The sequence below is a fragment of the Cnephaeus nilssonii genome (assembly GCF_951640355.1).
Source record: "Cnephaeus nilssonii genome assembly, chromosome: 22".
Lineage (NCBI taxonomy): Eukaryota > Metazoa > Chordata > Mammalia > Chiroptera > Vespertilionidae > Cnephaeus > Cnephaeus nilssonii.
In genome coordinates this window covers 15285084-15307009 of record NC_137093.1, presented here as the reverse complement: position 1 = coordinate 15307009, position 21926 = coordinate 15285084, and the positions used below count along the sequence as shown (strand labels likewise).

Genomic DNA, 21926 nt, shown 5'->3' with positions numbered 1-21926 from the left:
TTCATGCACTGGGGATGGGGGTCCCTCAGCCCGGCCTGCGCCCTCTCGCAGTCCAGGAGCCCTCATGGGGGTGTCTGACTGACACTAAGCCATCAGTCAGACATCCTTAGCCCTGCCACAGAGGTGGGAGAGGCTCCAGCCACCCCTGCTGCGCTCGCCAGCTGTGAGCCCTGCTTCGGGCTGAGCGGCACTCCCCCTGTGGAAGCGCACTGACTACCAGGGGGCAGCTCCTGCGTTGAGCATCTGCCCCCTGGTGGTCAGTGCGTGTCATAGCGACCATTTGTTCCGCCATTCAGTCGATTTGCATATTAGCCTTTTATTATATAGGATTATGATATAGGATATGTCAACTGTTCTCTGAAGTGACTGTGTTGATGGCTCTGGCAACCCGATAGGAGGTGCATTGGCTGCATTACTAGTACCACTGCCTGTGGTTCAGAGTGAACCTGATGGGTAAGTTGCATCCAGATTGGCGTGTCCCTTGTGAGGACCTTGGGAGCTAAGCTCTGCTCCTGAGTTCTGGTGGGGCCACATCCATAAATCCGTCAAAAAAGTTCTGTTCATGTGAGCAGCCTAGATAGATCAGGTGCATCCTGCTAAAAGAATTCCATAGTAAAGGACCCACCACTGTGCTTACCTTAGGAACCACCATCAGGATGTTTGTGGAGCGTTCATTCCCACAGGAGATTTGACCAGACCATTCTTTTCTTTCCTTCCCTCTCCCTTTTCCTAGGTGCCCCCAGGATAACATGTCCCTTTCCAATATCCTGTTATGCATTATGTAGTATCATCATTATTACATTCTTCGAGTTGACACAGAACAGCGTCTCTTCAGTAAGATAGTGCTACTGAGGAGCCAAGCGGCTCCTCAGGAGCTCCAGTGATGGGTTTATTTATAATTTACCCCATTTCTACTCCTTCCTCACCCCTTTTTTCTGCATAGTTATAATGGGGGTGATGTAGTCTTGGGGAACTGTGAGACCCCTGGAATTCAACTGTCACTGTTAGAGAGGCAGGCTGAACAGAAAGGTGACTGGTTTACTCAGCAAAGTCACTCAGTTACTCACACACCTCACACTCCAGAATCTTCTGGACATGGCGTCTGTCTTCTGGAGGTGGTGCTGCTATTGTGCCCTGAAGGGTCTGGAAAAGAAGATTGCTCGGAAATTATAAAGATCTGTTATCTTAGATGCAAAAAGACAATGGACGGGCTCGCGGAGGGTAAAGATTAACCTTTGTCAAGGAAGCTACAGGCCTAGGGCATGACTACCCGCCATGACTCACTTCTAATAGGAATTTTTATGTTCAGAACACTTATGTGGTTATTTTCAGTCTCTGAGTTTGTAGAAGACTAGAATCTCACAGATTTATTAAGAACTAATAATTAGTTAGAATTAAAATAAAAGGTTTTTGATAAAACCTTTCCGTGATAATTTTATATTATACAGTATATATATATATATATATATATATATATATATATATATTCCTAAACATAGTTTTCCAAAATCTATTAATAACTTGGAACTTAAGAGTTTTCTAAGATGAGTTACATAATAAAAATTATTGAATATCTACATAGTTTGAAATAACGTAAAATATTAAAAATATTAATTACTAGACAAGTCTAAATGTATTTACATTTGTTTTTTACTACAGAAAAACTAAGAAATAAATTTGGATGTTAATGAATGTATCTTGTACTTTATTAAAAATATTTTTTAATTGTGAATATATTTGCCAATAAATGAGCCTATGTTTCTAAAGATTATGAAATGTATTCATAAATTTGTCAATCTACAGATTGCCTACATTTTAGTTGTCACTAGAAATTAAGGTTTCTAAAGTTAAGAATTCTAAATAGAAAGAAACTGGTTTTGAATTGAAGATATATTTTTGAAGGAAAGTGGTTTGTCCTGAAGTTGGTTATTTCTGAATGAGTTGAAAAGAGGCAAACTGAGAGATGAGGAAAGTTATGAAAGGTGTGTGAAGAGGAATCTTAAGAGAGGAAAGTATATATGTGGTTAAATTGAATAAAATAGAAATAAATTCATTTAAGTAAGTAAATTTTAATGTTAAAAACATTAAATATTTAATGTTCTCTTTTGCTCTCTTAAAAAGACAACAGTTTTTTCTCTATTGCTTGTTCTACTCCCAATATAATGTAGTAAAAAGTTTTCTGCTTAGAAGGCAAATAATCTGTTTTATTTGCTTTCTGTTTTCTTCTGCCTTAATCAGGTCCTTGATTAGGTACTTAAAAAAACAATATTCCCAATCCTAACAACTAAAAGTTTGCTAACAATAGCTAACTTATATTTAGGTATGATGCCTTTATTGCCACTTTGGGTAAAGAAATAATTTAATGTCGTTTCACAATGATATATACTCCTTTTTGGTCAAGTATGTCTGACAACTTTCCCAGAATTCAAATTTTAAAATAATTTTTTAAAGCTGGAAATAGCTTTGAGGTATTCCAGTGGGCCCCTGGAATACCTCAAACATTTGTTCACTCACTCCTTATAAAAAGAAATTCTAAACTAATTAAACCTACTTGATATCCTAAAACTACATGGGGAAGCTTTGCCGAATAAATAAGTAATAATTATGATGTATTTGTATACATATGTTTTTATTACCAAAATGAGTGTAATAAGATTACATAAAAATCTCAAAGATTCTACAAAGTCATGATACCATATTTTCACTTGTAATTCTTGTTATCTTAAAATATTGTTACAGAAAAGCAAATTCCTTTTTGCCAATTGTATTATAATCAGATCTATAATCAAAAAACAACAACATAGACACACACACAGTTGAGCATATTTGAGGGAACTGTACACCAGAAAGCATGAAATGAATCTTACTGCATGACAATGATGACTTACTAAATATTATTTTTAATTAAATTTATTGTGGTGATGTTGGTTAATAAGATTATATAGGTTTCACGTGCACATGCTACATGATCAGTATATTGCATTGTGGTCCCACCACCCAAAGTCAAATCATCTTCTGTCACCATATATTTGGTCCCCTTTACCCTTTACTACCCCCACCACCATCTTCCCTCTGGTAAACACCATACTGTGTCTATGAGTTTCAGTTTTATATCCCACATAGGAGTGAAAGCTTGATATTACTGAAAATCATCTAAATAACTATACAGAACTTTTTAAGTAAATTTTATAGGTCAGAGGATGCACTATAAAGCAACCAATAAAAGATGGCAACGTCCTAACCGGTTTGGCTCAGTAGCTAGAGTGTCGGCCTGCGGACTGAAGGGTCCCAGGTTCGATTCCCGTCAAGGGCATGTACCTTGGTTGCGGGCACATCCCCAGTGGGGAGTGTGCAGGAGGCAGCTGATCGATATTTCTAGCTCTCTATCCCTCTCCCTTCCTCTCTGTAAAAAATCAATAAAATATATTATTTAAAAAAAAGATGGCAACATACTATAGATGTACAGTTGGAAAGATATCCATGATGCATCATATAAAAAAAGTAAGATATAATTTTTAACATATGTATAAATGTATATAAATTTCTATTTAAATAAGCACAGAGATACACATCATGACCCACGTCAGCTTTTAAAAGCTTGGAAAGATATCTGAAAATGTAAACGAGGTACTAGTAAGTCCTTGCATGATATGATGGGTTGTGAGGTCTACTTGTTGCTGGTAGAAGCGGGGTTCTTACAGTGTCTTGAGGAAAGCATTTCTGGGGACCCACAAGGGAGGATGAGGTTTGTTGGTAAGATTTATTTGGGTGAAAATTGAAGGCTGCCCCCAGGTTCCCAATGTCTCAACTCCGTCCCTCCCGCTCCGAAAGAAGTCCAACCTTGTCTTCATCAGGCCCAGGAATAGGGCCAGTGTCCAGACATTTTGCATTATTGGTTCAGTCCATGTCTCGGTCCCGATTGGCTAGCTTAGTCTGTGCCTGGCTGGCACTGTGCTCAGGCCAGCACAGTCTGCCCCCAGGTGGCTGCTTGGGTCACATGGCTGCTGTGGAGAGAATGCGCGCGCACACACACACACACACACACACACACACACACACACGAATGAGGCAAGCGTGTGTTACCAGTGGGGAGAGAGAGAACTTCTTGGTTAAGATGATTATCTTATCTCGGGCTTGGGAAGCACAAGGCGCTTTTTCAAAGTAACCTATCAACTTCCCAATCTTTCCTGGGCTTGCCATTGGATCCTCTCCCAGCCAATCCACTTCCTAGATCTCCTGGGGTTCTGTGTCCCTTATCCAATCTGATCCTTTTCTGGAACTAGATAGACAGGCCTCTGTGGTCACCATCTTGGCTCCTAGTGTACATGTGCTTGGCTCCCCCCACCACCCCCTCGTCTGGGCCAGTGGACTGGGGGGCTTGAAAAGTGGTCTTTCTTGTCCAGCTTTTTCTGGGGGAGGGAGTGGTGTTAATCCCCTTGGCTGAGCAATGCTGCAGTCCCCTGGGGAGGGTGTGAGGCGGATAGCTCCCTAGTGCATCAGGCTTTTTAATATCTGATTCCCTTTGCTTCCTTCCTTTATGAATGTTTAGCTACCTACACTCACGTACTTTTGCCAGTATTTTAAACTTTTCTAGATGGAATTTGTATTTAACTTATATACTTAAAACATAAAAACAGCCCTAGCCGGTTTGGCTCCACGGTTAGAGCTTCGGCCTGCGGACTGAAGGGTCACAGGTTCTATTCCCAGTCAAGAGCACGTACCTGGGTTGCAGGTTCCATCCCCAGCCTGGGTCGGAGTTTATTAAGGGAGCATGGGGGGTGGGAGGGAGGGGGGGAGAGAACCCATTGATGTGTCTCACATTCATGTTTCACCACCCTCCCCCTTTTCTCTCCCATTCTCTCTAAAACTTAATGGGAAAATATCCTTGGGTGATGATTAAAAAACACACATAAGAACAAAAATTCCAAGCAACACCAACCAAAATAATACACCGAATTTATTAGGGAAAAAGCTAAACAATAGAAAGGGGGAAAGACGGAAAGAGTGTGTGTGTGTGTGTGTGTGTGTGTGTGTGTGTGTATTTAAAATTTCCAGCCCTAAGACCTGTGAATAAGAGGGTGGCAAGATTGAAGCCACTGTGACCCTGGTCAACCGGGCAGAATAAGAGCCACTAAACTGAAGGCTCACTGCGGGGAGGGACCAGATCTTATTCTTTGCTCTACGATCAGCATCTAATTCAGGGGTTAGCAATCAGAAAATATTTTTTGAAAAGAGGATGATGGGTCTTGCTATATGCAGCCAATGATGGGGGAAGGAGGGAGGGAGGAAGGGAGAAACAGGAGGAGACAAGGACCTGAGAGAGAGCAGCAAGGGTGGGGGGAAGGAGAAAGCTCCCCTCGGGTGGGTTAAGCTGTTGAAGATACCTGTAGCTGAGTGGGAGCAGGTGTTGGGACTGGGAGAGGCTACAGGGGTATAAAAAGGGGCTACATGGGAGGCCCTGGCCAGTGAACAGCAGACCAGAGCAAAGCGGGGCCAGGTCGCTAAACCCCATTACAGAACGATTTGCCACGGCAGCATTCAACATCCACTCGACTGTTTGGTCTGAAGACAGACATGGGGATGCACAGGTCCCTACAGTCCTGGTATCCATGCTGGAACCTGTCACCTGGAGAGAGAAAGACAAAAAAAAAAACGGCATCTCTGATCTGTGGCCTCCAAGTCCACATGTTCGCCACATAAGAGGCAAAACATAAATGTTTGTTTTAAAAAATAAGTGATTCAGCCCTGACTGGTTTGGCTCAGTGGATAGAGCGCCGGCCTGCGGACTCAAGGGTCCCAGGTTCGATTCCGGTCAAGGGCATGTACCTTGGTTGTGGGCACATCCCCAGTAGGGAGTGTGCAGGAGGCAGCTGATCAATGTTTCTCTCCCATCGATGTTTCTAACTCTCTATCCCTCTCCCTTCCTCTCTATAAAAAATCAATACAATATATATATATATTTTTTTTTTTAATATATATTTTATTGATTTTTTTGCCCACAACCAAGGTACATGCCCTTGACCGGAATCGAACCTGGGACCCTTGAGCTGAGTATCCGCAGGCTGACGCTCTACCCACTGAGCCAAACCAGTTAGGGCTACAATATATATATATTTTAAAATGATTCAGTGAATGTGGAGAAACAAACAGCACATTGCTTCCGAAGTTCAGACTGCCAGGAGTGGGCCCCTATGGGGCCATCCCTCCCCCAACGCCTAATCGTGCCCTCACCAAGGCCTCCAGTTCCCCAAATAGACACCACAAACAAGCTCCCTCAGAATTTATAGTCCGATTCCTGTCATCCCTGAGGGTGTGTGGGGACAACACAAGGACCCAGGGGCTCCCCCACAAGCACTTGTCTCCTGACAAGTCTCTTTATCTGGTCAAGGGCCAGAGGTGGTCCAGCAGCAGATCCAGACACTTTCCCAACTTCTTAGGGGGGGAGGGGAAAAATGCCTCCCTCTCTGCCTCTGCCCCCAGGGCTCCTGAGAGAGCCACCTCCCTCAAGGTGGGGCCAAGTGCACCCGGATGTCTCGGGCCCACCTACCTTCATACACCTTCCTCAGAAAGCACTGCTGGCTGCCCCTGGCCTGGCACGAGCTTTCCCCACGCTCGCAGACACCAGTGGCGTTGAGTAGATCACACTTGAAACACGTTAGAGCTGAAAAGTCAAAACCAACATCATGAGGCTCTTCCGGCCCGATACCCCCTGCGGGTCAGGAGAGAGAACACAGCCTCTGGCCCGGACGCAGGCCGCACAATGACAATGACGGACAATGACCGTCCCACCGGATGCATGCAGAAAGCAGATGACTTCCGAGGCACCTGGGAGGAGGCAGGGGTTCCTCTGGGCGCAGGGCTTGTGCCCAAGTACAGACGGGGTCTTCCTCACCTCCCAGGGCTGGACTGTGCTGCTGGAGCAGGTCAAGTTCTACCCCGCAGTCTGCCTGACCCCAACTGTAACGCCCATGTCATTCCTCCCAGTCCTCTCCCCAGGAGCCCACATCCACCATCCACCGACCAAAGACGTTCTTTGTACTCAAATGTAGGGCTCTCAGCAAGGAAGCTTGAGGAATTGGGGAGCATCAAGGTTAGAAATGAGCTGGAAGGGAGGTGGAGGCTTCAGTAAAATGAGGACAAGACGGGGAAGAAGAAAGGGAGGAGGAGCAGAGTGGGGCCCGAAGTGGAAGAAGCAAAGGAGAGGAGGCTGAGGCGGGGGAGAGAGTGGGGTGGGGGAAGGCTGTGGTCACCTCTGCGGTGAAGGTAGGTCCTTATGCCCCTCAATCCGCAGCACCCCCGTGGGTCTGCTCCCCTAGACCCAGTACCCAGGGTCCCCCCAGATGCCCTGGAGGGGCTCACCTTGCAGGGAGCCCAGAAGCAAGGAGAGGCCCAGCAGCAGCAGCAGCAGCGGCCGCGGTGAAAGGCTCGTACCCATCTCTGCCCCAGGACCAGGGAGTAGCTGAAGGAGAGAGAGAGCTCGCTGCAGGCACCAGCCCCCGAGAACGTGTCCGGCTTTATCACGGAGGAGTAGCCAATGGGAGCCCAGGCCGAGGGCTGCCCTTGCCCAGGACCTGAGGGCATGGAGCTCCTGCTGCCTCAGGCTCCGCACCCCTCACTGGCCCTACAGGCTCTTAAATGGGAGAATTGCGGCCGCCTTACTCAGCCCCGGTACTTAGGAGATTCAGGTGAGAGATGAACCTGGGTGGGGCTCACGATACGTGATCTTCCTTACTTACGGGACCTCGGGACCTCGTCCCTAAATAGGTGAGTCCAGCTCTGGCAATCTCCTGATTTCACGGAAATGGATATGCGCCTAGAGACTGTTGCTAATAACGCACTAAACCCCGAGTAGCAGATTTAGGCTTATTTTCCAGGCAGGCTGCATTCCAGACAAGATAGAGAGTTTTTGTTTGTTGCTTCATAAATGTCATTTTAAAACACTGATCTGGGGGAAATGTTTTGTAGCTTTGGCTTCAGGCTCCCCTGCAGCCCTCGGCACATCCCATAACGTGGGTCCACCCTTCCCCAGATGCCAGACTTCAAGAGCAAATACATCCCCCCCGCCCCTTCTGCACGGCCCTTCTCCCCCAGCTTAAGAAAGAACAGGAAACACACTGAGAGGGAGGGCCAGCTCCACAGGGTACAACACTCCCCAGCCCAGCTCTGAGGTCTGAGGAGGCCCTCACCCCATCCCAAACAACACGTGACGCTGAGAGACAGATCACCATATGCCGGACAGGGTTATTCCAGCTGACTCTCAAACAAGGGCCTATATAGGTGTCATTATGGTCTCCATTTTACTGATGAGAAAACCAAAAGGAAGCCATCGGTCCCAAGTGACAAAGAGGATACGTGGCAGAATCGAATGATCTGCGCCTGCACAGCCAAGGGTTCACCGAGCCTGAGGGAGGGCAGTGAAGGATGAAGAAAAAGACAAAAGAGTAAGCTGGGTCTAGGTGGATCTTCTGTGCCTGGCTGAGGCCACAGAACAGATCCAGACTGCAAAGCTGATGCTTTATTTATAGTCAGGGACAAACAAGGTAATTTACAATGTTCTTGTAAGTTTCACTGGTTTTGGCAGCACTTGCTGCCCCTCCCACAGCCCATTAGCTACCCAGGAAAGATCTAGGGAGCAGTCACAAGATCAAGCTTAATTATGCTTAGAGGACTGTGCCCTCCAAGCTGGGACTTGTTTGCGACTTTGCCAGCAGGTCAGTCCGAGGCTTAACCCTATAACCGCTCCCTACAATCGAACCCACATCTTCAGGCTCAGTTGACGCTGCGTTTGTACACGCAGACCCAGGGAAAAGCCCTGAGATGGAAAAATCTACCTTGGTAAGTGGAGGGCAGGGAAAAACAAGATAGAAAAAAAAAAAAAGAAGAAGAAGAAGCCTGGCCCCTCCAGTCTGGTCATTAACGAGTTTATTAAGGGAACCTTACGTACAAGGAGTGTCTTAGGTGAATGTGAGACAAAATGGAGCCTGGCGCAGCTTGGCAGGCACCAGCGAGTTACATAGGGTAAAGGGGGGTGGTGGTGGGGGGGAGACAAGCAAGGGCACTAGTACAGAATGGGAATGCCACCAGGGAGGGGAGATTACTAGTACATGCTTGACCAGGTCAGGACAACAGCCTGTTCCAGGAACCAGCACACAGCAGGAGGCCAGGAAGGGATGCTGACTTCTCCGAATGAACATCGATTACCATCAGTCCCGAAGGGCGGTTGCAGAGAGCAGCCTCAGTTCCGGCCCAGGCCCAGCTCGTGGGGCAGCGCAGTCTCATCATGGCACAGTCCCTCCGCACCCGGTCCCTGTGTCAGGTGTCTGTGGGCCAGATGGATAGATTCAGGAAGACTTCTGTTTGTAGGTGGTGACTGACTGGGCATGGATAAGACCTGAGAACCTGGGAGTGTGCGAAGAGTTGAGAACTCACTCTCATCAGGAAGATGAGGAGGAGCAGTACACTTTCAGGACAAGAGAGGAGAGAACCATGCACATGCAGAGAGCGCTGCATACTCAGGAAACAGCTGGCAGCTGTGTATGCCTGTGGCTTGGGAGGGAGCTTGGGATGCAGATGGAGGCGGGGGGAGCAGAAAGATGAGCCTAAGGAAGTAAATGTGGGGACAGGTTGCAAAAGGTCCTGGTGGTAGCACTGCACAGGTGAAGCAACATGCCTCCCAATTTGACTGCGCCCTCACCCCCTCTAACTTTTGGGAAGCCTGAAAATGGTTGCCATGGCTACAACCCTTTCCTAGGTCTTTTCACAGGGATCACATATACCCTCCATTGTGGCCATGTGAATCACATGAAAGGCCTACGCGGTAGCCTGGCATTGGAATTTTGTGCAAAAGAGATGACAGTGAGAGCTTAGACCACTGAGATTCTCTCTTGAAAACCAAATGTGAGCCCTAGCCGGTTTGGCTCAGTGGACAGAGCCTCGGCCTGTGGACCAAAGGGTCCCGGGTTCGACTCCGATCAAGGGCAAGGGCATGTACCTTGGTTGCAGGTTCCTCCCTGGCCCAGGCCCTGGTCGGGGGTCATGCAGGAGGCAACCAATCAATGTGTTTCTCTCACATCGATTTTTTTTTTTTTTCTATCTGTCTTGCCCTCTCTCTTCTCCTCTCCCTAAAAATCAATGGAAAAATATCCTCAGGTGAGGATTAACAAACAAAAAAAGAAAACCAAATGTGAGGAGAGTCAGCAGTGCACACTAGGATCAAAAGATAGACAAAGGCACGCCTCAGAAGTCAAGGGTAAGTAAGCAGACGTAATGAACACTCAGAAGCTGCGAGTAAGCAGAAGTTATGAACCAGTTGGAGTACTGGTAAGCAGAAGTCTCAAAATAGAAGGAATAGAGGAAAGTAAGGTTAGAACAAGAGCAGTAGGGACACAGGGAGGGAGACCATAAGAAACGAAGTCCTACAAGATAACTAGCATTAGCGCGGCCGTGGAGCCAGAACCCCATCTCAGGCCACAGATTGTGTTCGGGTCTCCACGTGGCCCGGTCTGGGTGGTGTGTATTCCCAGCTCGGACATCCATGTAATTTCCCATTATTCAAGGTAAACTGAAAGAGGCAAGGTGTCTCCCATCTCTTCCGTGTTCTTTTCTCTCTGTTACCGTCTCCTGGACTTCTCAGCTTGCTCATCCTCCTTTTGACCCCCCAATAGTGGTCTCAGCACATGAGGCTAAATGACCTTTCGCGAATTGTCTCTGTCTTCCTGTGTCTCGACGGCCAATTCCTGGGAGAAGGCTCTGATTGGCTCAGCTCATCCTTTTGAGCCAGGCCACGGACATTACAGGGGCTGAGCTGGCTGATTCTTGGGCTCATTTAGGGGCATTGGGACTGGAATATTAGGACGAAAGAGATCCGCGGAGGAAGGAGGCAGGGACTGGAGCACCTCTGGCTGTCTTAGTTCCAGAACTCTCCAAGTTCCACAGTGAATTCCCCCCATCACCATGTTTTCTTACGTGGTGTGCTCAGACACTCACAGGATTGGCTTAGAAATGCCAGGCTGCTGGGTATAGAAAGAGATTTCCAAAGTAGAACTCAGGGAAAGCCACCCGGAGTGGGACTGGGCTATAGTCCCATAAAGCCGACCTTAAAAAGAAAGAGGGAGGAAAAAGTTGGAGCGCAGGGTTTAAGGAGAGAACAATCAGGCCTTAAGGTCCTGTCTCTCAATATGGGGGAGGGGGGAGACAGGGATGACCCAGAAAGGAATAATAATTGCAAAGAAGGGTGCTGCTAAACTTTAAACTGGGGGGTGGTACGGACGACAGTGCCTCTTCCTTTCCACTCATTTCCACTGCGTCTGGCATCAAAAGTCTGACTCAATGGGATCTCATAGCTGTTTCTCCAAACTTACTCCGCATGAAAGGAAGGAACTGTTGGTGGCATGTTTTTTCATGCTCTTCTTGACTCCACATGAGCCCAGCCCCTGACCTTGAAATCCCAGTTTTGTCCTCCAGCTCAAGCCCAGTTGGGTAGGCCTCCTCTGCAGCTTTTGCCCCCTGGTGATCCTGCTTCTCCAGTGGACCCAGAATCCTCAGCCAGCCCATTCTAGGGGCTCTCCATAGATTCTCGTCCAGGAGGCAGAGAGAGGCCCAGAAAAGGTAATTCATTCATTCCTTCATTCAGAAAAATAATGCATTATGGACCTTTTATGTGGCAAACATGCTGCTAGGTGCTGGGGATACAACAGTGACTCAGGCAGGGACCTAGTTTCAAGGAGCTTAGAGTCTAATGGAGGAAACACACATTGAACAGATAATTGTAAGAGTGATGAATGTCATCTACGCCAGATCCAGCACATTGTGGTCCAAGAGAGGCAGGCAGGGAAGAAGTAGATGAAGGCTGGGGGCTCTCTTCCACCCAAAGTTCCAGCTTTATACCAGGGGGTGCCTCACTGCATCTGTCCCCTCAGCCTGGCTGCTCCTGGGAAAGAACAGACAGCTCAAGGCACAGCTTTCGACTATCCCTTGTTGATCCCTTTTCTGTGCCCATAGCATGTAAATTCTCTGGTTACCCATTTGAGTTTGCCATCTGCTTCCTGCCAAAACCATGGCTGATATAGACCTTTATGAAGAGACTATTTACAGAAGTGGGCAGGGTTAAGGAAAAGGAAGGAAGGAAGGAAGGAAGGAAGGGAGGAAGGAAGGAAGGAAGGAAGGAAGGAAGGAAGGAAGGAAGGAAGGAAGGAAGGAAGGAAGAAAAGAAGAAGGAAGTTAGTTAGTTGGGGCATCCAGATTTTAGCACAGAAAGAACCTATCATGGTCCTTAGGCCTAAGGGGCAGGGGAAGAAAAACATGTTGCAATAGCCTGGTTGAGAGCTGGAACCATGGAGGAGAGGACACTCAACCGAAGCTCCATCATGGAAAGACCCAGCACAACAAGTACTTCAATCGCAATCTTTCCTCCTCCTCCTCCTCCTCCTCTCCTCCTCCTCCTCCTCCTCCTCCTCCTCCTCCTCCTCCTCCTCCCCTTCTCCTCCTCCTCCTCCTCCTCCTCCTCTTCTTCTTCTTCTTCTTCTTCTTCTTCTTCTTCTTCTTCTTCTTCTTCTTCTTCTTCTTCTTCTTCCTCCTCTCTCTCTCTCTCTCTCTCTCTCTCTCTCTCTATCTTCCTCTTTATTTGGTCTCTCTCCCTCCCTCTCCCTCTGTGTGTGTGTGTGTGTGTGTGTGTGTGTGTGTGTGTGTGTTTCCTCCCTCCAATCTTCCATTGGCTAAACCCAATCTGAATCCAACCCCAACCAGCACTCAGGGAATCAAGTCCATAGAGGTCAGCCTTCTGGGGTACAGGGCCAGCGAAGGGCTGATTTAGAGAGCCAAAGAGAAAATAACCAGTCAGCCACACTTGACTCAAGAACACTTGAAGAAGAGAGGATATAGTTTTTAAATTTTATTACAAAGGCTATATGTTATTTGATAAGATTTTTTAAATAGGGCCGAGAGCCCCAACACACCACCTTGCATGTGGCAAACACATAACCCGCACTGGCACAGTTGGATGGGTTGTTGGAGGGCCAACCTGAGAACCTCAGAGCACAGCCCATTGTTAGCAAACATGGGTTGATGCTGAGGTTCTAGAATTCCCAGAAGCAGTGACTCAGCACTGGGAGCTTCTGCTCACAGTTTCTCTTCACAGCGCTTGGGTGCCCTCCACCAGGGTTCCCTCTGTCCCAAAATCCAGATGAAGTTTCTCTTGCTAGTGAGTCTTTATCTGCTTGGATCTGCCAGAGGTGAGTCCTCTACCTTAACTCTGGGTAGATGTGTAATAGGCCTCTTTAAGATGATTCAGCCCTTGAAGAAGAAAGATCGGTATCTTAGTTACCGCAATCAGTCTGACTCATACTCAGGAAGAGCTAAACAACTTCAACTCTGAGCCAGTTGATTCCTTCTGGTTATGGCTTTACCATCAGAGGAGCCCACTGGCGCGGATCAGGCCTCTTCCTACTTCGGTCAGCCACTCAATACTTGTACCTGATGCTCTGTGAGATGAAAATATACACTGAGTGGCCAGATTATTATGATCTCTGAATGCATAATAATCTGGCCACTCAGTGTATGTCCTATATAATAAAAGGCTAATATGCAAATTGTTCCCTCGACCAAGAATTCAACCAGCAGGCAGGCCGGCCAACCACCCATGTCCCCTCCCCCTAGCCAGGCTGGCCGGACCCCACCCATGCACGAATTCATGCACCGAGCCTCTAATATATACACTGAGTGGCCAGATTATTATGGGTTCAGAGGTCATAATAATCTGGCCACTCAGTGTAGGTCTAGGGTTCTATGGAAGTCTAATGAAGGCTTGTTCCAGTGAACTGAATGCAAGAGAGCCTTGTGCAGTTAATGTGGGAAGGAAAGCTACAAGGAGACGGAATGTAAAGTCCCAGAAAGCCATGTCAGGACACAGCAGGGCTGGGGCCAGAGTTTACTGGCACACCTCTCTTTCCTGGCTTCCAGGTGTCTGTATTTCCTCTTTAGGACCCACATTCATGGTGGGCTGTGTTCCCTCCTTCTTCCTCCAGGAGAAGAGAGAGGCCATGAACTCTGAGCTGTTGGTTAAATGACAAAGTGTTTTCCTGTAACGTCAGTTCTCAGACATTTTGTTTTTGGCTTTTTTAGATTTTCAAAGGTTGACTCAGAAACATAGATACATAGCTATCAGGTGGTACTATATGTCAGCTGCACGGTAAAGCAGTGACTCAGAAACTATAAGGATGACTCAGAAATCAGTGTACTTTTTCAAGCTTCCTTTCTATAGTAGAAATATCTCTTTGTTGAAGCTTCTGTTAACTATTGAAGAACCAGTCAAGCAGATAATTCTGTAACGATTTTTAAAAATAAAAACCTCCTAAAAGCCTTACTACGTCTTACCTTTCCTCCTTTCTCCACGTATTATGAGCTTCGTTTTTCCAGAAAGTCATTGATTTTAAGGACTACACATCACCCAGAAGGAATGAATGAGTCAGAACTCTTAAAGAGATAGAGGACTTTGGGGCCTTAGGCTACCTGTCTAAAAGATCTTGTGATTCCTCTCAGCTTTTGGCTAGGTCAATAACTCAGTCATTACAGTTTGCTTTCCCTCCTCTAGGTTACTCAGTCAAATCAAAGAGTAATACTCAAATTCTATTTGGTGCTTCACTCGATAAAATGAAAGTCATAAGTAAGGAATATCTGTCTACAGTCATTGAGGAAATGGACTAAAGGCAGAAGAGACTGGTCAGAAGAGAATGCCCAGCTAAGAGTTTTGTAATTCCCAGTGTAAGGGGAGGAGAGGAAACTAAAATTAATTGAGCATTTTAGCAATGGGCTAGGCGCTTCACAATTTATCTTATTGACTACTCATGACAACTCCATGAAGTGGGTGTAAATGTTATGTCACAAGGAATCTCAGTTCAGATATATAGTCAAAGGATGTTTTTATCTTTTTTTTTTTTAAAAATATATTTTTTATTGATTTTTTACAGAGAGGAAGGGAGAGGGATAGAGAGTTAGAAACATCGACGAGAGAGAAACATCGATCAGCTGCCTCCTGCACACCCCCTACTGGGGATGTGCCTGCAACCAAGGTACATGCCCTTGACCGGAATCGAACCTGGGACCCTTCAGTCCGCAGGCCAACGCTCTATCCACTGAGCCACACCAGTCAGGGCAGGATGTTTTTATCTTAAGATTGATAGTAACTTTGCTTTGAGCCTCCAACCCACATAGATAGGGGACTGAGTACAGGAAAGAAGTTGAAATTGCCAAATAAAGGCATCTTAATTCCATCTGGTAATTTTTGTGTTCAGTGGACATTTATTTTTTAATTAAATTTATCCAGGTGACATTGGTTAATAGGCCCATACAGGCTTCAAGTGTGTATTTCTGTGATACTGAGATCTATATATTGCACTGTGTGCCCACCAATCAAAGTCAAATCATTTTCCATCACCATATATCAGGCCCCCTTCACCCCCCACCCCCTTCCCTCTGGCAGCCACCACACTGTTGTTTGCGTCCACAAGTTTCAGTTTTATATCCCACATATGAGTGAAATCAGATGGTTCTTCACTTTTTTTTCTGACTGACTTATTTCACTAGCGTAACAGTCTCAAGGTCCATCCATCCACGTTGTCTCAAATGGCAGTCTTCCGTCTTTTCTTCCGGCTGAGCAGTATTCCGTTGTGCATAATTAGCTGGCTTCCTCCGGCATCTGTAATATCGTCAGTTGCCTGGTACAGGCCCACAGGCAGCCTGGGAGCCTTCCTCCATGGGAAAGCAGTCTTTACCCCCAGGCACGCATTCGCTCCTCGTCATCACCTTCTTCTTCTTTTTTTTTTTTAATTTCTTTATTGATTAAGGTATCACATATTTGTCCTCGTCCCCCCATTCCCATCCCACACCCCTCCCCATACATGCCCCCACCCCCCTGTTGTCCTTAACCGCTGGTTAGGCTTATATGCCTGCACACAAGTCCTTTGGTTGATCTCCCCCTTTACCCCCACCCTTCCCTACCCTCCCCCCGAGGCCCGACAGTCTGATCCATGCCTCCTTGTTTCTGGGTCTGTTCTTGTTCATCAGTCTATGTTGTTCATTATTTCCCCTAGATGAGTGAGATCATGTGCTATTAGAAATACACTTATAAGAACCGAAAATGAGACAAGCAATAATGGTTATGGTGACAGGCAAATGAATCAGTGTGTAGTGAGTTTCTTTCTGGGCCAACAGTTCTTTTGAGACCCAATTTCAATGTCCAACAGTTCCTTATGTGTACATGTCAGCACTGACATTTCAGTTCTGGATGGTGGACAAATGGTGGTAATGCAGGTCCGACTCTGTCCGGTTTGGTCCTGGGCAATCTGCAGTGATGCACAGCTGCTAACTGCTAGTATGGGAAGGCCACATCAGCGTCTTCCGTCTCTGGACTGCTTCTCTTCTGTCTTCATGGCTGGAGTAGTCCTGTCGATTCCTCTCTTGCTGGAATCCACATGGTCTCGGAGTTGTTTTCTGAAAATATACAAACATATTCTCGACCAAAGGTTAATAAAGGAATATTTTCTATAAATTTGACTGGGGATCCTTTTTCAATTTTTGCCCAAATGATTTTCCTCTGGCTTGTTTTGTCACCTTGTGTGTTTTTCATGGGTATCTTGCTTTTAGCCTTACAATTAATTTTCTAAAGTATTAATTTTCTAGATGTAATTTACTTACAGGATATTTTTCCTTACATGATATTCCTCTACTATCCCCTCCTTTTTTGATTTAAATGTTAGGAGGCTTTTGAAAATTTTATCATGTAGTCTTGATGGCTTTTAAATTTTAATTTTTTGCACTATAATATTACTGTTTTAGGTTCACTATATGGTGCACAATTTTATCATGAGATGAAGTACCAATATCTTTTTTCCTGTTCCTTCTCCCATCCCAGGAGCACCCAGTCAGCTGGATGAGCCTCCTGGCTCTTTGAATCATCAAGATGCCGTGCAGCAATTTTCAGGGGAGCCCTTTTCCCTTGCAACCCCTTCCGACCACGAGGCTTTATTTGAGACTTCTTCAGGCGGGGACGCCTTGAGCAAGCAGGCTGCATTCGAGCACGCTTTAGTCGGACGCGCTTCCGGTGAGCACATTTCAGGTAAGCCCACTTTCCGGGGGGCCCGGTCTGGCTGAGCACGCTGCGGTGAGGGCGCACGCTGCAGGTGCTCACGCTTCCGGTGACCCACCTGCAGGTGTGCAGGCTCCGGCTGAACAGACTTCAGGTGAACAGGCTCCGGCTGAACAGGCTGCGCCTGAGCAAGCTGCCGGTGAACAACCTATGTCTATGGCTGAACACGCCGCCACTGGACAGCCTTCGGGGGGACAGGCTTCGGGGGAACAGGCTTCGGGGGAACAGCCTTCAGGCAGTCCAGCAGCCACCAGTGCAGGTGAGCCACATCGGATGGGCGCCAGGCCTTGCCTTCGGGTGGGAAGTAGGTCACACATCGAGGAACCCAAGAGTGCAGAAGGAAGAAGAGTTCTCAGACACTTCGCAAACCGTTCTCTCTCTACAGGCGAAACCATTAGGAAGGTCCTCTTTAAAGAAAAATAACACAAATGCAAGATGCCAGCAGTCCCTCCAGCCTCACTTTACCTAAGAATTTATGGATGCTGCCCTAACCGGTTTGGCTCAGTGGATAGAGCGTCGGCCTGCGGACTGAAGGGTCCCAGGTTCGATTCCGGTCAAGGGCATGTACCTTGGTTGCGGGCACATCCCCAGTGAGGGGTGTGCAGGAGGCAGCTGATCCACGTTTCTCTCTCATCGATGTTTCTAGCTCTCTATCCCTCTCCCTCTCTGTAAAAAAATCAATAAAATATATATTTTTTTTAAAAAAAGAATTTATGAATGCAGAAGCTCACAGCTCCCATGGAAGGGGCTTCTGGAAGACTAATCTTCAAGAGTTTCATGCTCAACCTGCCTCTTAACAAACTGTTGGAGTGCTATGCAAACCCTGTAAAGAGCTCTCTAGCCCAACCAGCATGTCTCAGTGGTTGAGCATCGACCTGTGAACCAAGAGGTTACGGTTCGATTCCCAGTTGGGGCACATGCCATGGTTGCAGGATTGGTCCCCAGTTGTGGGGGGCGGGAGGGGGGGAAGGTTGCAGGAAGCAGCCAATCAATGATTCTCTCATCATTGATGCTTCTCTCACTCTCCCTCTCCCTTCCTTATTGAAATCAATAAAAAAAAAATTTTTTTTAAAGAGAGAAATATCTAGCTTCCAAGCTGGTGTTTTTTTTTTTGTTTGTTTATTTGAACATGAGAAGTAAAGCATGAAGACATCCTGTTAGATCCAGAAATAAGTTCCCAGGACAATGGCAATTGTTTGGTTCTTACTAGAAATGGGTTGTTCGAGGAATTGAAAACTAGATCCAAGATTTGAGGCCTTAAATTATTACCAGACGTAATACTTCATATTTCACCCCATCACTTAAGTAGTAGTATCCCAAATTTTCAGTTGAGAGAAGTGAGACTAACATTACATGGTTAAAAAAATAGCAAACCTTGGGTTCAAACTGAGGTCGGACTCCAAAGCCCTATTTTTTTCACTTCTTGTGCTTCCTTAACTAGGGAATTGGCAGTGGAGAGAGAACAAAAGGCAACATAGGAGCTTTTCAAAGAGAACGCCCTTTGTGACACACTGACCTTCTCATAAAGGTCGATTTGAAAATGGAGAACGGTACAGACTCTCTATAGGGTTAGCAAAATTAGAGCATTCTAACATAGCTTATTGGTCAAATTTTCCTCCAAGTGTTTGTGCCTGTGGGTAAGTGAGAGTGTGGAGGAGAGTATGAAAGGGAGTCAGACATGTAATAAGTTCTTCTTTGATCCTATTGTTAGACATGGCGTCTAATTATAAATGTCCAGGACGTCAAGGGGGATATGAATCGGAGTAAAAGTCAGTATCAGAGAGATACATTTGGGATTCATCAGCAATGAACATCATAGATGAAGCAGAAAGAATGAAGGCATTTCACTGGTAGAGAAGAAAGAATAGGCTCTATCAGACACAGGGCCCTCAGATCCCCAACAAGAACCAAGAAATCAAATGTGTTGCATCCAGGCTGCAAGTTGCCCATCACCCATCCCCAGAGGTGTGACTCACGGCTACACAAGAGAATTTCATCAGGCTTATCTTAAAATTTTCAGGCCCAGGGATAAACTGCCACACATGCTCTTATATGAATAGTGAAGGAAAATGTCTTCGTGGAGAGGGATCCTGCACCCTTCAGAATTCCCAGCAGTGCATGTTAAAGAAGATCTTTGAAGGTACAGTGGGGACTTCGTGAGGCGATCTTTGCCAGCAAACACTTGAGTATTCGTGGGGAGTAGTTGGGTGGCGGGAGGGGACAGGGGCCTGAGGAGGAAACAAGCTGTGCTTCCCAGAAACTTGGAAATTCAATAAAACCTTATCCTTCCAAGTATTAGGAGTAGAATTCCAGTTACTGAGGGAAAGGTAGAGTCTCTTCCCAGCAGGTCTTTAAAGGAGGCAGGAAGAATGACTGTCTCTTCTTATTAAAGAAATCTGAGTGGCCCCTTGAGCCACTGGCTGTAAGCTCAGGACTGGGTCTATCTTGTTCACGGCTATATATTCCTAGCACTTAGCACCATGTCCAGCACATGGTAGGTATTTAGTAAATACCGAGTAAATGAGTAAACGATTGTCTACCAGTCTGTGCCCATAGGTTGCCGGAACTGTCAGAGTATCGAGCCACACCTCTCTACCCTTCCACTCACTCCTCATCCCCAAAATAAGGGATCTTGGTTACTTCCATCCTGTAAACCACATTGCCTCACTTCCCTTGTAGTCTGTCTGGTCCCTCAATAGAGGGAGTGGGCAACAGATGGAGGAGAGGGCCTAGAAGAGGCAAGTGGAAAGGGAGGTCTCACTCTCGCCAGCATGAGGACACTGGGGACCACGGGATGGGATGGAGGCTTAGTTTGCCTCCTGCTCACTACAGTCTGTTTCTGCTTCTTTCAGGTGGAAAACTTGAATTCATGGTTCAGGGATGTGAGAATATGTGCCCATCAATGAGCCTCTTCTCCCATGGGACCAGGATGCAACTTATCTGCTGTCGGGATGCATCTTTCTGCAACATGACCTAGAAGCTGGTGCTCTTCCTTGCTTCTGGCTCTGACTCAGGCAGCAAAAATCCTCCACCAACCTACGGGGCTCAATTTACATTTGGTTTCCCTTCCAGTCAACAGCTAGTCACGTGGGCCTCTGCCTGAGTGTCAGACTGGATGCTCAATATCCATGCCTCTCCTACCCACTCCTCTCTGTCCTCTGTTTTCTCTGTTCCCCAAATCCATCTCTCAACATTCTTTTGTTTTTCAATAAATCCCGCATGGTTAAAGAATATAGACTCCAGACAGGTTTCTTTTCAGTCAGTTGCAGGGTCAGCCTAAGTGTCCTTCACTTCACGCATTGAAACAGATGCATTTTTAAACCAGATCCTCCAGGACAGAGACCACAAAGAGGAATACAAAGTAGGTACTAACGTTTTACAAGCTTAAACAGAGAGAGGGTCCTTCTCTGACTCCCTGGAACCCCATCCCCATCTACGTATCATGGTGTCCAAAATTCACCCCTTCTTTGACAGTTTTTAGTCTTCAAGAGTCTACTCTTAACATAATCGTAATAAAATTACTCCTTTTTATCTATTGCTGTATAAATGCACACTTTAGAAAAGAAAAAAAAAGGCTCAAATCAATTAAGTTCCCATCTTCAAGAACATTGAAAATGAAAAGCAAAATAAACCCAATGTAAGCAGAAGTAATGAAGGTAAAAGCAGAAATCAATAATACTGGAAACAGAAAAATAGAGAAAAATCAATAAAAGAAAGAGCTGGTTGTTTGAAAAGATCAATTAAACCTCTAGCAAAGAAAAAAAATGATAAAAGAGACCCTGAAGACTTCAAAAAGATACTAAGGGAATACTATTAACAACTCTACACACATAAATTTGATAACTTAGTTAAAGAAACCAATTCTTTGAAAAACACAAATTACCACAACTTGCTCATTATGTAATGAGTAATTTAAATAGTTTTATAATTATTAATATTGAATTTATAATCTAGAAATTCCCCCAAAAGAAATCTCCAGGCTGTGATGTTTTCACTTGAGAATTCTACCAAATGTTTAAAGAAAAATTAACACCAATTCTACACAATCTCTTCCAGAAAACACAGGGGGAGAGAACACTTACCAACAATTTTAAGAAACTAATGTTACCCTGATACCAAAACCAGACAAAGATAGTACACACACAAAAATAGAAAACCTATAGACCAATATATCTCATGAATATAGACAAAAAAAATCCTGAATAAATATTATCAAATGGAATTAAGTATGATGTAGAAAGAATTATACACCATGAGGTTTATTTGTGGGTGCAAAGCTGGCTCAATATTTGAAAATCAATGTAATCTATAATAGCGGGCTAAAAAAGAAAAATAAGTTTATCATATCAACTCATACAGAAAAACACATTTACAAAAATTCAACAATCATTCACGTTAAACTCTCAGAAAAACTGAAACAGACGAGAGTTTCCTCAACTTAAAAACACACGCCACAGATAACATTATCCATAATGATAAAAGACGGGATGATATCTCTCTAAGCCTGGGAACAATCTTACTCAACATAAATTCCAGGCAGTGCAGTAAGGAAAGAAAAGGAAGCAGGAGGCATAAAGATCAGAAAGAAAGAAATGAAACTGTCCCTATTAGCAGATGACATGATGCTCCATGTAGAAAATTTGAAGAAATCCAGAAAAACACTCCTACAAGTAATTAGTGAGTCCAGCAAGGTCAGAGAATACAGTATTAATGTACAAAAATCAATTGTACTTCTATATACTAGCAATGAACACTTAAACACCCAAACTAAAATTACAGTATCATT

At 45.5% G+C, this 21926-nt stretch overlaps 2 protein-coding genes across 2 annotated transcripts; one reads left to right on the top strand and one right to left on the bottom strand.

Moving 5' to 3' along the window:
• Positions 1-4942: 4942 nt before the first annotated feature.
• Positions 4943-7583, bottom strand: LOC307094385 (protein PIP-1-like). The gene is made up of 3 exons (XM_079763161.1): positions 7360-7583; positions 6548-6661; positions 4943-5626 (listed from the first exon to the last, which is right to left on the bottom strand). Exons 1-3 carry the CDS (start codon positions 7433-7435, stop codon positions 5502-5504), a joined length of 315 nt encoding a protein of 104 aa, XP_079619287.1. The 5' UTR covers positions 7436-7583; the 3' UTR covers positions 4943-5501.
• Positions 7584-13019: 5436 nt separating this feature from the next.
• Positions 13020-20328, top strand: ACRV1 (acrosomal vesicle protein 1). The gene is given in 5 exon segments (XM_079763062.1): positions 13020-13229; positions 16907-17121; positions 17123-17399; positions 19161-19280; positions 19993-20328. Coding segments are annotated over 5 exon segments (786 nt in total). The 5' UTR covers positions 13020-13180; the 3' UTR covers positions 20118-20328.
• The last annotated feature ends 1598 nt before the right edge of the window (positions 20329-21926 follow it).